This window comes from Argiope bruennichi, chromosome 7 (assembly GCF_947563725.1).
Source record: "Argiope bruennichi chromosome 7, qqArgBrue1.1, whole genome shotgun sequence".
NCBI classification, from domain to species: Eukaryota; Metazoa; Arthropoda; class Arachnida; order Araneae; family Araneidae; genus Argiope; species Argiope bruennichi.
Genome location: NC_079157.1, coordinates 131191477 through 131206040, shown reverse-complemented (window position 1 = coordinate 131206040; position 14564 = coordinate 131191477). Strand labels below are relative to the sequence as shown.

The 14564-nt window shown below is 31.6% G+C and overlaps 1 protein-coding gene across 1 annotated transcript in view; it reads right to left on the bottom strand.

The window, feature by feature from the left end:
* LOC129975901 (uncharacterized) overlaps positions 1–14564 on the bottom strand; it is a 37799-nt gene that overhangs the window by 19654 nt on the left and 3581 nt on the right. The window contains exons 3-4 of the mRNA XM_056089180.1: positions 8851–8968; positions 6984–7093 (exon numbers count right to left, since the gene is read on the bottom strand). Of these exons, the coding sequence (XP_055945155.1) occupies positions 6984–7093; positions 8851–8968 (228 nt within the window). The remainder of the gene's footprint in view (positions 1–6983; positions 7094–8850; positions 8969–14564) is intronic.

Sequence of the window (14564 nt, the reverse complement as noted above, 5' to 3'; positions counted from 1 at the left end):
TTGCCCACACTGGATTGTCCCTATACCTGGCGATGGTTCGTGTTTATTTCATTCTTTGTCATTCTCTATGTATAAGAATATTGAGTCGTCGTATGAGATTAGACTTGCTACAGCCGAGTATGTGGAAGCGCGTTGGGATGAGTTACAACTGTATACTTGTGACGAGCGCGGAAACCCTTACATTAACGCTGATTTGTACAGGACGGCAATGGTAAAAACTACTACCTATGGTTCCGTGTCTGAACTTATGGCGGCCGTCGCTTTGTATCCGTATGCTTTCGAGGTTTACGAAAACGGCATTTTGAGAGGATCATTCGGTGGTGATTCTGGTAATCCGGTGAAACGTTTACGATTTTCTGGAAGTTTCTTAGGCGGTCATTATGAAGTGCTCCTTCAAGAAATGCCTCCAAATGATGAAAATTCGAATAAAAATAATATAAACCTACCTAAAAAGGGCGGAAGACCTAAAAAGATTAATAAAGGAAGACCTAAAACTTCTGTGCTATCCCGTTCTCAACAAATCAAAGAAGCAGCGGCTCGTTATCGCAAGAACAACCCCGAAAAACGTAAGAAGACATTAAATCGTTACAGTTCTTCATGTCCGGAAGCTCACAGAGCAGCTGTAGCTTGTTACACTGCGTGTCATCCCGAAGTTCACCGAGAAGCAGTGTCACGTTATACTGCTTCTCATCCCAAAGTTCACCGGGAAGCTGTAGCTCGTTACACTGCATCTCATCCCAAAGTTCACCGAGAAGCTGTAGCTCGTTACACTGCATCTCATCCCGAAGTTCACCGAGAAGCAGTGTCACGTTATACTGTGTCTCATCCCGAAACTCACCGAGAAGCAGTGTCACGTTATACTGCTTCTCATCCCGAAGTTCACCGAGAAGCTGTGGCACGTTATAAGGATTTACACCCTGAGCTAAATCTTAAATCTGTCCAAAGGAAAAGATCAAACAAAAAATTACAATTTCAACTAAACAATTTAGAAAAAATTACTCAAGCGCTAACAAATAAAATTAAAAACAGATTAGAAGCGGAGAAACTAATTAAATGGACAGTTCATAACAGACAGCAAACATTAGGAAACTTTAATAAAACTATTGATAAATTGAAAGATAAATTTAAAGTATCGTTAGAAAAATTAAGTTCGTGCCCTCCAGATAGTTCTTTAAATGACAAGTTAGAATGTTTTCTTGGAAACTCAGAGCATAGAAGTAACCAGGAGCCATATTACGCAGAAGAAGCTTACAATTTATGTGAAAACAAGAACAAAGCCATCGAAATTGACGATACAGGAAAAGCGGTCTTTGGGAATGTAAAAAAACATGGCCATAGTTTAGTTTGGTCTTGTAATGATCTGTGTGCACTTGATGAGAATGTAATCATACAATTAAAAAACATTTTCGAAAGCTTGGTGAACAAAAGTGCAGCTCAGTACTACACATTAATTGAAAAAGAAAAAATATTAGAGTATTTAAATTATATTAACATTTACAAAGCGCATTTTCCTCGTCTAAGGACAATTTCAAGAGAAATATATCAAGTGCAGAGTATTTTTAACATTTTAAAAGATATTGATGAATCATTAGAAAAATCTGACGAAGAAAGAATTAAAGAACACGGAAAACAACAAAAAGTTTGCAGTATTGTTGTGGAAAGTGAAGAGTCACATGAAATTATAGAGGATGAGGTCATAGATAAGCATAAGGCTGCGTTTAAATCTCTAAAACTAAAGTGTCTTGATACTCCAAAGCTTGAATGCATGTCCTGTATAAAACTTTGTTATTCAAGAGATATTTCATTCCTAAACAGATTAAGAAAAGCTATAGACACCAGTATTTGGAAAAATCTTCTCAATTATTATAAAACGAACAATCTAGATCACAGTCCATATATTTGTCACTTGTGTTAACAAAAAATTAGAGCAAATCAACTGCCAGCAGCCTGTTTTCTAAATGATCTACACGTTAGTACTGTCCCACCTCAGATAACCGAGTTAAATGACTATGAAAAGATATTAATTCAACGCGCCAAAGCATTTCAGGTAGTAATGCAAATGAATCCCGTTGAAAACAAACATTTACCTAATAGGCATATGGTGAAAAAAGTAAAAGGCAGAACTTTCCACCTTCCTTTGCCTCTTGAAGAAACTTTGAAAAAGCTGCCTAGACCAGAACACCCGATTACTAAGCCTGAAATGTATATTATGGTACGAGGTACGCCAACAAAATCAAAAATAGTGTGGGAGAATATTGTAGATGTCAATAAGGTTTACAAAGCCTTACAATATTTAAAAAGTGTAAATGCGCTTTACTCTCAAATACAACTTCCATACTCACCTCAACAACTGATCAATTATATTAACGAAGAGGACAATATCCATCATATAGTTGACCAATTAGAATCTCAAGTAGATAACGTTGTAGAAGGAAACAATGGGCTACTAACACAAGTTACATCAGAAAAAATGGCTGACTATGAACAATACACTATTTACCCCTTGCATGAAAGAAGGATAAACGCTCCTATTTCAGAACTCTACCAAATGCTCAAAGTCAACGCTGCTCCAATTGATTCTAGAGATAAAGATTTGGATGTAAAGTGCTTTCCTGATCTTTATGTTGAAGGTAAATATGGACAGTTTTATGCTCGGCAGCAAAAGTTAACATCTAGTGAATATATTAAAGCAAGACTAATGTCAAAACACTCTCAATTCTCCACTTCTCGATTTATTGATAACAAGTTTAAAGCTATGTTGGACTTCCTTATGTCATCCAATGAGCCACTTGGAAAAGTAATACATTACTTTTGGAGACGAGAGTATCAATCACGTGGCGTGCAACATTTTCATTTAATGTTATGGGTAAAAGACGCCCCCATACTTCGCGAGTCCTCACTTGATGAAGTTGCATCATTCATTTCAAAATACATAACTTGTGCTATACCTGACAAGAATATTTCACCAACACTCTATCAACGAGTTATGTCATATCAGACTCATAAACATAATAAATATTGCATGCGACAAAAGAAAACTAGAAGAGGTTCGTAAAAGTTTGTCGTTTCGGATTCCCCCGCCCGGTCACAGAAGTACTTACTATTAGAGATATAACAGAATCAATAGCTGCAAGAAAAACATTGTCGCCTAATAGTAGACTTTACTATATTGTACGCAAAAAAGAATGGGTTATGGTTAATGATTATAATCCCGCGGTTTTGTTGGCATGGAATGGCAACACAGACATTCAATATGTAGGCGAAAAAACAGCTATTTTAAATTATTACGTCACTAAATATACCACCAAAAGTGAGAAAACTCACGTTGCTGATATGTTTCAAGACATAAACTCTACAAAACCTTTAAGAAGCCGCCTGTTTAACATTGGCCTTAGAGTTTTATCTAGTAGAGAGTGCGGCTCTTTGGAAGCCAGTGACACTCTACTTGGTATTCCTTTGTACGGTACAGATCCTACCACAACAATTCGATGGCTGGACGTCAACATTTTTCGCGTTAAATCTACCGGCGTTAAATCTAAAACCGGCGCGTTAAATCTAAATCTGATATGATGATGCTAGAACCGGAGTCCACCGATATTTATTACGAGTCTTGGATTGATGACCACTATCCTAAACGGCCTAAAGAGTTGGAGACTACTAACTTGTACAGTTTTGCTCAAAATTACGATATTGTTAAAACACGCCCAGTCTGCTCTAAAGTCGAGTGCTACGAGATAAATAACGGTAAAAAGTTTCTGAAAAGAAGAGCTAACCCATATTTGATCAATCACTATTTCTACGACGGCGAACAAGTACCAGAGAAATACTTCTTCTCTTTACTTCTTTTATTCAAGCCATGGCGTTCCTTAGATGAACTCAAAATGGGGTGTGATACTTACACGGAGGCCTTTAATTTGGAGAAAGAAGATTTAAAAGAAGGAGTCAATTATGTTAATTCAATGATAGAGTCAAGATACAAGATACAAAAAGCATTTGAAATGATAGAATCTAAAGTTGCTGAGATAAACGAAGAACGGGAAATTGTTGATGATGACGATGGTCCTGAAAATCCTTTAGACTTTGAAGCTGTGGAAGCTGCAAACGCAATGAGTGACTTTCAGAGAATCAATCTGGTAGAAGAAGAGCAAACTGATCTTCAAAGTATGATTGCAAAACTTAATGGCGATCAAAAAAGAGTCTTCGATATGATCACAAATAAAATGGACACACCTGATACTAACGCTGACGTTTTACGCTGTTTTGTGAGTGGAACTGGTGGCACTGAAAAGAGCTTTTTAATACAAACTCTGAAAGTTTGGGTTAAGACTTATTTAAACAAAAAAGTGGCAGTTAGTGCTCCAACAGGAATAGCTGCATTCAACGTGAATGGATTGACTATACATAGACTATTGCAGCTGCCTGTAAAACACAAGCAAACACCGAAGTACAAGCCACTTTCTGATGAAGTGCTCCAAGTTCTGAGATCAGATTTGAAAGAAGTAGTGTTGTTTATCATAGACGAAGTGTCGATGATATCCAATGTTACTTTAACATATATTCATTTACGCTTATCTGAAATATTCGACACAAACGACGATCAGAATGGGTGGTTTGGAAAAAAACATCTTGTAGTTTTCGGAGATCTCTTACAGCTTCCGCCGGTAAGAGAAAAGTCACCTTTTGAAAAACTATCAACTGCTGAAACTAACAAGTTATTAGGTTCCCTCACTATACCGAATCTGTGGATTGAACTGTTCATATACGATGAACTTACTATTAACATGCGACAGCTCAATGATTCTAACTTTGTTGAAATGCTAAATAGAATAAGATTAGGTGTAACTACAGAAAAAGACCGCGACTTACTCTTGACTAGATTAATAACTCTCAAATCCAATTCAAATGAAAACAGATTAATTGAAATAATTGAACACCTCTCGAAATTTCCTGATGATACCATTTGCTTATTACCTACAAAAAACATGTGTCAACAATTAAATACTGCAATGCTTAAATCTCTTCCACATCCCGAAATAAAACTTGCAGCTGTAGATAGCATAGATTGCCCCAGATACCTAACAAAAAGAGCTCGTGAATGCATAAAAAAATATGAAGACGATGCTTCTATGACTGCAGGCCTCGAAGAGAACATAATTATAAAAATAGGAGCAAAAGTCATGTTAAGGCGAAATACTGACGTGAGTCTTGGTTTAGTTAATGGTTCTATCGGTATAGTGCAAAGAGTAAAGGTTGATCCGGAAAATACAAAAATAATTAAGAAAATATACATCACATTTAATAAAGAACATGTTTACGAGCTTAGTCTGGTCAAAACTAAATTTGAAATTATTAATAGAGCTTATGTTCATCACGAACAGTTTCCCATATGTATAGCCTATGCTATAACCATACACAAAAGTCAAGGCCTAAGTCTAAATAATGCACTGATGGATATAGGTTCTGCAGTATTCACATCCGGTCAAGCTTATGTGGCACTTTCGAGAGTTACAAGTTTGGATGGCTTACATCTAATTAATGTCGACTTTGGAAGCAATAAAGCGCAGGAATCCTCAATTTGTGAATACAACAGACTAAGAAGCATTTACCGTCCAGACTTGTCAAAAATTGTGACATCAAAGCTTACGAGAAAAACCCATAGAGACAGGGAGTGGGCTTTAAGAAAAAATGTAGCTGAAGCTCAAGAAGTAGTACCGGAAAAGAAAAAGAGGAAGACTACATACAAAAAGAAATGAGATACCATCAAAAACATAACTTGTAAAAAAAACCAAGTCTCGCAGCTCATTTCTTCTATCGTAAAAAGTTGTGAGATCCATGTAATACCAAGTCGGTCAATTTATTCAGTCCCTACTTAAGGGTCCTTCTGTCTTAAGTTATTACGTAATTAGCTAACTTAACAACATCGTATAGTAACCATATCAATATTAAAAATCTTTTATGGTTAAAATAAATAGATTGACTTGGCAATCGCACCAAACAATCTAATTTAATATAATATGTTAATGTAATCTAATTTAATGTATAGATACATTGTGATTTCATGCGATGGGGTCTCATCCCGAAGTTCACCGAGAAGCCAAGTCAATCTATGCGATGGCCAAGTTAATCTATTTATTTTAACCATAAAAGATTTTTAATATTGATATGGTTACTATACGATGTTGTTAGGTTAGCTAATTACGTAATAACTTAAGACAGAAGGACCCTTAAGTAGGGACTGAATAAATTGACCGACTTGGTATTACATGGATCTCACAACTTTTTACGATAGAAGAAATGAGCTGCGAGACTTGGTTTTTTTTACAAGTTATGTTTTTGACGGTATTATAATTTAAATCAATTGTTTTAAAAAACCCATGCTTAATTAAAAACCTAATTGTTTGGCAAGAAAAACAATCGGTTATACGTTAACTGTCTATAAAATATTCATACCGAAGTCATTGTATATCATTGCTTTAAGTGACAAAGTGGTAAAAATTTTGAAATATGCAATTTTGTGTATTGAAATTTCTCTACAACTGAATTTCTGCTCATCAAATTTTAGAGATCCGATGTGTAGAGATTAGAATATATTTTGCGTGCGAGGAGCTTTAACAACTCCTTTAGTTCTTGATGCATTTCAAGAAACAAAAATGCGATTTGTTGAGCTAATTAGAAAAAATTATAATAAAGATTCATTTCTAAATATTATTCAAATGATATAAATCCACCCAAAGTCATCTTTTAGAGGGTTAAGTTATGCAAATATAAATTTTGCAACAAATATGTGTCAGAAATGGAAGAAAATATCATTGTTTAGGATTAAACACTTCTATATGTTCTATTCTATTCTGCACTTCACTTGATATGAAAAAAAGAATAGGAAAACTGTTTAAAAGATATAAATGTTCTACTCATTTTGTTCTTACTTTTAAACTGACTAAACATTTTTGTAATGCTTTTTTTTATAAATGACCCATACATACCTGTGCCCTTCCAAATATGGAGGAACTTCACTAGTGTTATTAAACAAATATTCTTCAGCAATTTTATGAACTTCGCTCGAATAGTTTGCGTAATATCCAAGTTTCGGAATCTAATGAGGAAAAGAAATAAAATATCTTCTGTTAGAATAACGCGCCACAGAACAAAACTATTGTGGAGGTGAAATTATGTGTTATTGAATGTTGTTTTCGCATTTCTCTCAGAATCATTTAAAGCTTTAAAGTATTCCCAATATATTATGATTTGTAAAATTTTCCCTCTCCGACAAGGGAAAAAAAAAAGAACTTCGGGCAGAATTTTTTGAAAAACTCCATCAAAATTCTGTCACTCTGCTGGTGACCAGTAAGTCTTGCAACAACAATGGGGGGTGGGGTCTTTTCCTGGTGCCTATGTCAGTGAAAAAGACTTTCCCTATACATGACTACATTCTTGTTCTTTAACTTTAATTGGACAGATTGTATCGATTGTTACTTTCCATCGTGAACCAGGACATGTAATTGAAATGTCTCCAGTAAAATCATATTAAGAATTTGAATCACAGCTCTCTTTGAAAAGTACTGATGACTGGTATTTTTGAATTTTTAACATTGTTTATGTAATAACTGTTCGTAAAATATTCGTCATTCCTATCTCATATACTTGTTTTTTATTATTATTGCAGACTAATCAAACGTTCTTTTAAAATAAAAATTCCATCAAAGTGCCTCCCCCCCCCTCCCTCTTTTTCTTTCATTAAAAGATGTTCGCTCATGCCTCCAAGGAGCACCTCGAACTCAGGAATGAGAAACCGTCGAAACAAATAAGCTATCCCTGAAAGTACAGAAAGGTTGAAACGGGTTTCATCGATGATGGTCGGATGTATTTCCTTGTTAAGTATCTGCTCGAAATAGGAATTATTTAATGCTGGTCATACTAACCATATTTTTATATTCGATTCCTGGTTATTCAAATTATCCATGTTGGGCTGGTGCTAGGACTAGATACTTCCCCTTTATTGTATATCAATATGGCAACATTCATAAGGTCACTGAATAGAGCGGAAAAACCACCTGGTGATTAAAGTATAGATGGATTAGTTCAAACGTGGGAAGGAAATCATAATCGCCTACCGGCACAATAGCTGCGAATAAGCAGAAAACTCTACTAATGTGTTATTCATTTTGGTATGAATAAAATGTAAAAATATTTTCTTTATTGGAAAAAAGACGAAATTGCATTGTGTACAGGGCTTGGCAGAATCCGTTCAATATTGTTTAGAACCTGTAATATTGTTTCGCTGAATGGCTGGCCTCGTAGAAAGAAAAGACTTTTACGTAGAGCTTCAATGAATACTGAATGATGGGATGGATCATTAATGCAAGACCTTAGCGAAACCTTTGCCACCATTTGGACACCTGGCGACGTATTTAGATTATGAAATGAAGGAATAATTGAGATTCTGGAAATATTTGAGATATCACCATTAGGACATGAATTTTGAAGTTTATTCTAGATCATTTGATGTACTGTCATGGGAGCTATAAAAGCAGAGACGTACAGACGAGGTAGATCAGTCGAGTCGAAAGAGACAATTAGCATGTTAGAATGCAATTAGGAATGTTGTTAGGAGTGTTGATATTCAAATAGTTTTCCCTGAGAGCTATGTACCATTGCGGTTATTTACTAACGAGTTCTGCTTCATTGTATGCCGATGAATTTAGTAAGTGCTACATTTTAGAATACTTCTCTGAGTTTTCTTACCTGTGTTTTCGCATAGAATAAAAGATCCTTATCCTTTTATTAAACCTGTTGGATTTTACACCACCCGACATACAAATTTTCCATAACTATATGATATGAAATACTCACCACCAAACTAGAGACATTTCCTTTGCAGAAATGCGGTTGCTTGTGACAGAACTTGAACACGTTTTTTGGTTTCTGGCATAAATGTGGGAAGTCGGCGCAAAATACAGTTCTAGGAAGTCTGGTGGGATAAATTTATACACAGCAAATTTCTAAAACACTGCTTATAAAAATATATATAATATTTCAAAAATATTAATGAGCGAAATCATATATCACTTTAGTCTAAAACGATGTTATTCAGACACAATAAAACTGATTTTACTCGCTGCGGCTGTTATTCTTGGATTACAAGACGGCTCAATTTGAAAATAATTATGAAATAAAGAAAACGGCACACGCTTTTTCTTCCTTCAGTAATCGTAGAAAAATAGGAAGAGCAATTCCTTTTGATTGATTATACATGGGTTTACCAAATGTTGTCTTTCCTGTCGAATGATGCGCGGGAAATTATTATTATTTATTTATTTATTGGTAAAGAAAGCAAGTAAAGAATTCCTTAAATAAAATTTTTATTGTTTTTCCTCCTATTAGTTAAGGGAAGATTCCAATTATTTTACAATTATGCTTCTGTAAATGCAGATGTTCCATCCCTTGATAAATTTAGCTTATTTATTTATTTAATTATTGGTAAAGAAAGCAAGTAAAGTATTCTTTAAATGAAAATTTCTTTGCTTTCCCCCCCCCTATTAGTTAAGGGAAGATTGCAACTATTTTACAATTATGCTGCTTTAAATACAGATATTCAATCCCTTGATAAATTTAGCTTATTATTATTATTTATTTATTTATTTGTTCATTTATTGGTAAAGAAAGCAAGTAAAGAATTAATTAAATAAAATTTGTATTGTTTTTCCTCCTATTAGTTAAGGGAAGATTCCAATTATTTTACAATTATGCTTCTGTAAATGCAGATGTTCCATCCCTTCATAAATTTAGCTTATTATTAATATATTTATTTAATTATTGGTAAAGAAAGCAAGTAAAGTATTCTTTAAATGAAAATTTCTTTGCTTTCCCCCCCCCCTATTAGTTAAGGGAAGATTGCAACTATTTTACAATTATGCTGCTTTAAATACAGATATTCAATCCCTTGATAAATTTAGCTTATTATTATTATTTATTTATTGGTAAAGAAAGCAAGTAAAGAATTCCTTAAATAAAATTTTTATTGTCTTTCCTCCTATTAGTTAAGGGAAGATTCCAATTATTTTACAATTATGCTTCTGTAAATGCAGATGTTCCATCCCTTCATAAATTTAGCTTATTATTAATATATTTATTTAATTATTGGTAAAGAAAGCAAGTAAAGTATTCTTTAAATAAAAATTTCTTTGCTTTCCCCCCCCCCATTAGTTAAGGGAAGATTGCAACTATTTTACAATTATGCTGCTTTAAATACAGATATTCAATCCCTTGATAAATTTAGCTTATTATTATTATTTATTTATTTATTTGTTTATTTATTGGTAAAGAAAGCAAGTAAAGAATTCCTTAAATAAAATTTTTATTGTTGTTCCTCCTATTAGTTAAGGGAAGATTCCAATTATTTTACAATTATGCTTCTGTAAATGCAGATGTTCCATCCCTTGATAAATTTAGCTTATTTATTTATTTAATTATTGGTAAAGAAAGCAAGTAAAGTATTCTTTAAATAAAAATTTCTTTGCTTTCCCCCCCCCCATTAGTTAAGGGAAGATTGCAACTATTTTACAATTATGCTGCTTTAAATACAGATATTCAATCCCTTGATAAATTTAGCTTATTATTATTATTTATTTATTTATTTGTTTATTTATTGGTAAAGAAAGCAAGTAAAGAATTCCTTAAATAAAATTTTTATTGTTTTTCCTCCTATTAGTTAAGGGAAGATTCCAATTATTTTACAATTATGCTTCTGTAAATGCAGATGTTCCATCCCTTGATAAATTTAGCTTATTTATTTATTTAATTATTGGTAAAGAAAGCAAGTAAAGTATTCTTTAAATGAAAATTTCTTTGCTTTCCCCCCCCCTATTAGTTAAGGGAAGATTGCAACTATTTTACAATTATGCTGCTTTAAATACAGATATTCAATCCCTTGATAAATTTAGCTTATTATTATTATTTATTTATTTATTTGTTCATTTATTGGTAAAGAAAGCAAGTAAAGAATTAATTAAATAAAATTTTTATTGTCTTTCCTCCTATTAGTTAAGGGAAGATTCCAATTATTTTACAATTATGCTTCTGTAAATGCAGATGTTCCATCCCTTCATAAATTTAGCTTATTATTAATATATTTATTTAATTATTGGTAAAGAAAGCAAGTAAAGTATTCTTTAAATGAAAATTTCTTTGCTTTCCCCCCCCCCTATTAGTTAAGGGAAGATTGCAACTATTTTACAATTATGCTGCTTTAAATACAGATATTCAATCCCTTGATAAATTTAGCTTATTATTATTATTTATTTATTGGTAAAGAAAGCAAGTAAAGAATTCCTTAAATAAAATTTTTATTGTCTTTCCTCCTATTAGTTAAGGGAAGATTCCAATTATTTTACAATTATGCTTCTGTAAATGCAGATGTTCCATCCCTTCATAAATTTAGCTTATTATTAATATATTTATTTAATTATTGGTAAAGAAAGCAAGTAAAGTATTCTTTAAATAAAAATTTCTTTGCTTTCCCCCCCCCCATTAGTTAAGGGAAGATTGCAACTATTTTACAATTATGCTGCTTTAAATACAGATATTCAATCCCTTGATAAATTTAGCTTATTATTATTATTTATTTATTTATTTGTTTATTTATTGGTAAAGAAAGCAAGTAAAGAATTCCTTAAATAAAATTTTTATTGTTTTTCCTCCTATTAGTTAAGGGAAGATTCCAATTATTTTACAATTATGCTTCTGTAAATGCAGATGTTCCATCCCTTGATAAATTTAGCTTATTTATTTATTTAATTATTGGTAAAGAAAGCAAGTAAAGTATTCTTTAAATGAAAATTTCTTTGCTTTCCCCCCCCCCATTAGTTAAGGGAAGATTGCAACTATTTTACAATTATGCTGCTTTAAATACAGATATTCAATCCCTTGATAAATTTAGCTTATTATTATTATTTATTTATTTATTTGTTCATTTATTGGTAAAGAAAGCAAGTAAAGAATTAATTAAATAAAATTTTTATTGTCTTTCCTCCTATTAGTTAAGGGAAGATTCCAATTATTTTACAATTATGCTTCTGTAAATGCAGATGTTCCATCCCTTCATAAATTTAGCTTATTATTAATATATTTATTTAATTATTGGTAAAGAAAGCAAGTAAAGTATTCTTTAAATGAAAATTTCTTTGCTTTCCCCCCCCCCTATTAGTTAAGGGAAGATTGCAACTATTTTACAATTATGCTGCTTTAAATACAGATATTCAATCCCTTGATAAATTTAGCTTATTATTATTATTTATTTATTGGTAAAGAAAGCAAGTAAAGAATTCCTTAAATAAAATTTTTATTGTCTTTCCTCCTATTAGTTAAGGGAAGATTCCAATTATTTTACAATTATGCTTCTGTAAATGCAGATGTTCCATCCCTTCATAAATTTAGCTTATTATTAATATATTTATTTAATTATTGGTAAAGAAAGCAAGTAAAGTATTCTTTAAATAAAAATTTCTTTGCTTTCCCCCCCCCCATTAGTTAAGGGAAGATTGCAACTATTTTACAATTATGCTGCTTTAAATACAGATATTCAATCCCTTGATAAATTTAGCTTATTATTATTATTTATTTATTTATTTGTTTATTTATTGGTAAAGAAAGCAAGTAAAGAATTCCTTAAATAAAATTTTTATTGTTGTTCCTCCTATTAGTTAAGGGAAGATTCCAATTATTTTACAATTATGCTTCTGTAAATGCAGATGTTCCATCCCTTCATAAATTTAGCTTATTATTTATATATTTATTTAATTATTGGTAAAGAAAGCAAGTAAAGTATTCTTTAAATGAAAATTTCTTTGCTTCCCCCCCCCCTATTAGTTAAGGGAAGATTGCAACTATTTTACAATTATGCTGCTTTAAATACAGATATTCAATCCCTTGATAAATTTAGCTTATTATTATTATTTATTTATTGGTAAAGAAAGCAAGTAAAGAATTCCTTAAATAAAATTTTTATTGTCTTTCCTCCTATTAGTTAAGGGAAGATTCCAATTATTTTACAATTATGCTTCTGTAAATGCAGATGTTCCATCCCTTCATAAATTTAGCTTATTATTAATATATTTATTTAATTATTGGTAAAGAAAGCAAGTAAAGTATTCTTTAAATAAAAATTTCTTTGCTTTCCCCCCCCCCCCATTAGTTAAGGGAAGATTGCAACTATTTTACAATTATGCTGCTTTAAATACAGATATTCAATCCCTTGATAAATTTAGCTTATTATTATTATTTATTTATTGGTAAAGAAAGCAAGTAAAGAATTCCTTAAATAAAATTTTTATTGTTGTTCCTCCTATTAGTTAAGGGAAGATTCCAATTATTTTACAATTATGCTTCTGTAAATGCAGATGTTCCATTTCTTGATAAATTTAGCTTATTATTTATTTATTTATTTAATTATTGGTAAAGAAAGCAAGTAAAGTATTCTTTAAATGAAAATTTCTTTGCTTTCCCTCCCCCCCCATTAGTTAAGGGAAGATTGCAACTATTTTACAATTATGCTGCTTTAAATACAGATATTCAATCCCTTGATAAATTTAGCTTATTATTATTATTTATTTATTTATTTGTTTATTTATTGGTAAAGAAAGCAAGTAAAGAATTCCTTAAATAAAATTTTTATTGTTTTTCCTCCTATTAGTTAAGGGAAGATTCCAATTATTTTACAATTATGCTTCTGTAAATGCAGATGTTCCATCCCTTCATAAATTTAGCTTATTATTTATTTATTTATTTAATTATTGGTAAAGAAAGCAAGTAAAGTATTCCTTAAATGAAAATTTCTTTGTTTTTCCCCCCTATTAGTTAAGGGAAAATTCCAACTATTTTACAATTATGCTGCTTTAAATGCAGATATTCAATCCCTTGATAAATTTAGCTTATTATTATTATTATTTATTTGTTTGTTTATTTATTGGTAAAAAAAGCAAGTAAAGAATTCCTTAAATAAAATTTTTATTGTTTTCCCCCCTATTAGTTAAGGGAAGATTCCAATTATTTTACAATTATGCTTCTGTAAATGCAGATGTTCAATCCCTTGATAAATTTAGCTTACAATCTAATAGGTGTCTACACTATGCATGTTAAATCTGTGCCCCGAATTTTATCCATCTAGCTTTCGTTTTGTAGGTATAGTTTTAACTTATATTCAATCAGTTGCCCAAACTATCTGAACAGATTTTGATCAAAATTTGGCAGAAATCTACAAATTTGGAATACAAGCCATATACCAAATATCATTCGTCGAGCTCAAAATATTTGTAAAATGTCAGAAATATATTTTTTTTAAACTCAGGGAGGTCTAAGACGTGGAAATTCCTGCAAAATCTCGAGTTCGAATTTTTTTTTAATGATTATAATATTTTGTCTATACTATGTGTAAGAGAAAACAAAAATAGGTTTCTTCTTATTTGAATAAAAATTGAAAACGTTTTACAAAAAATTGTTGCCAATTGTTTTTTTTAATTTGAAAGAAAAGTTATTAATATGATGATACCATCACGTTAATATTTTTTTTT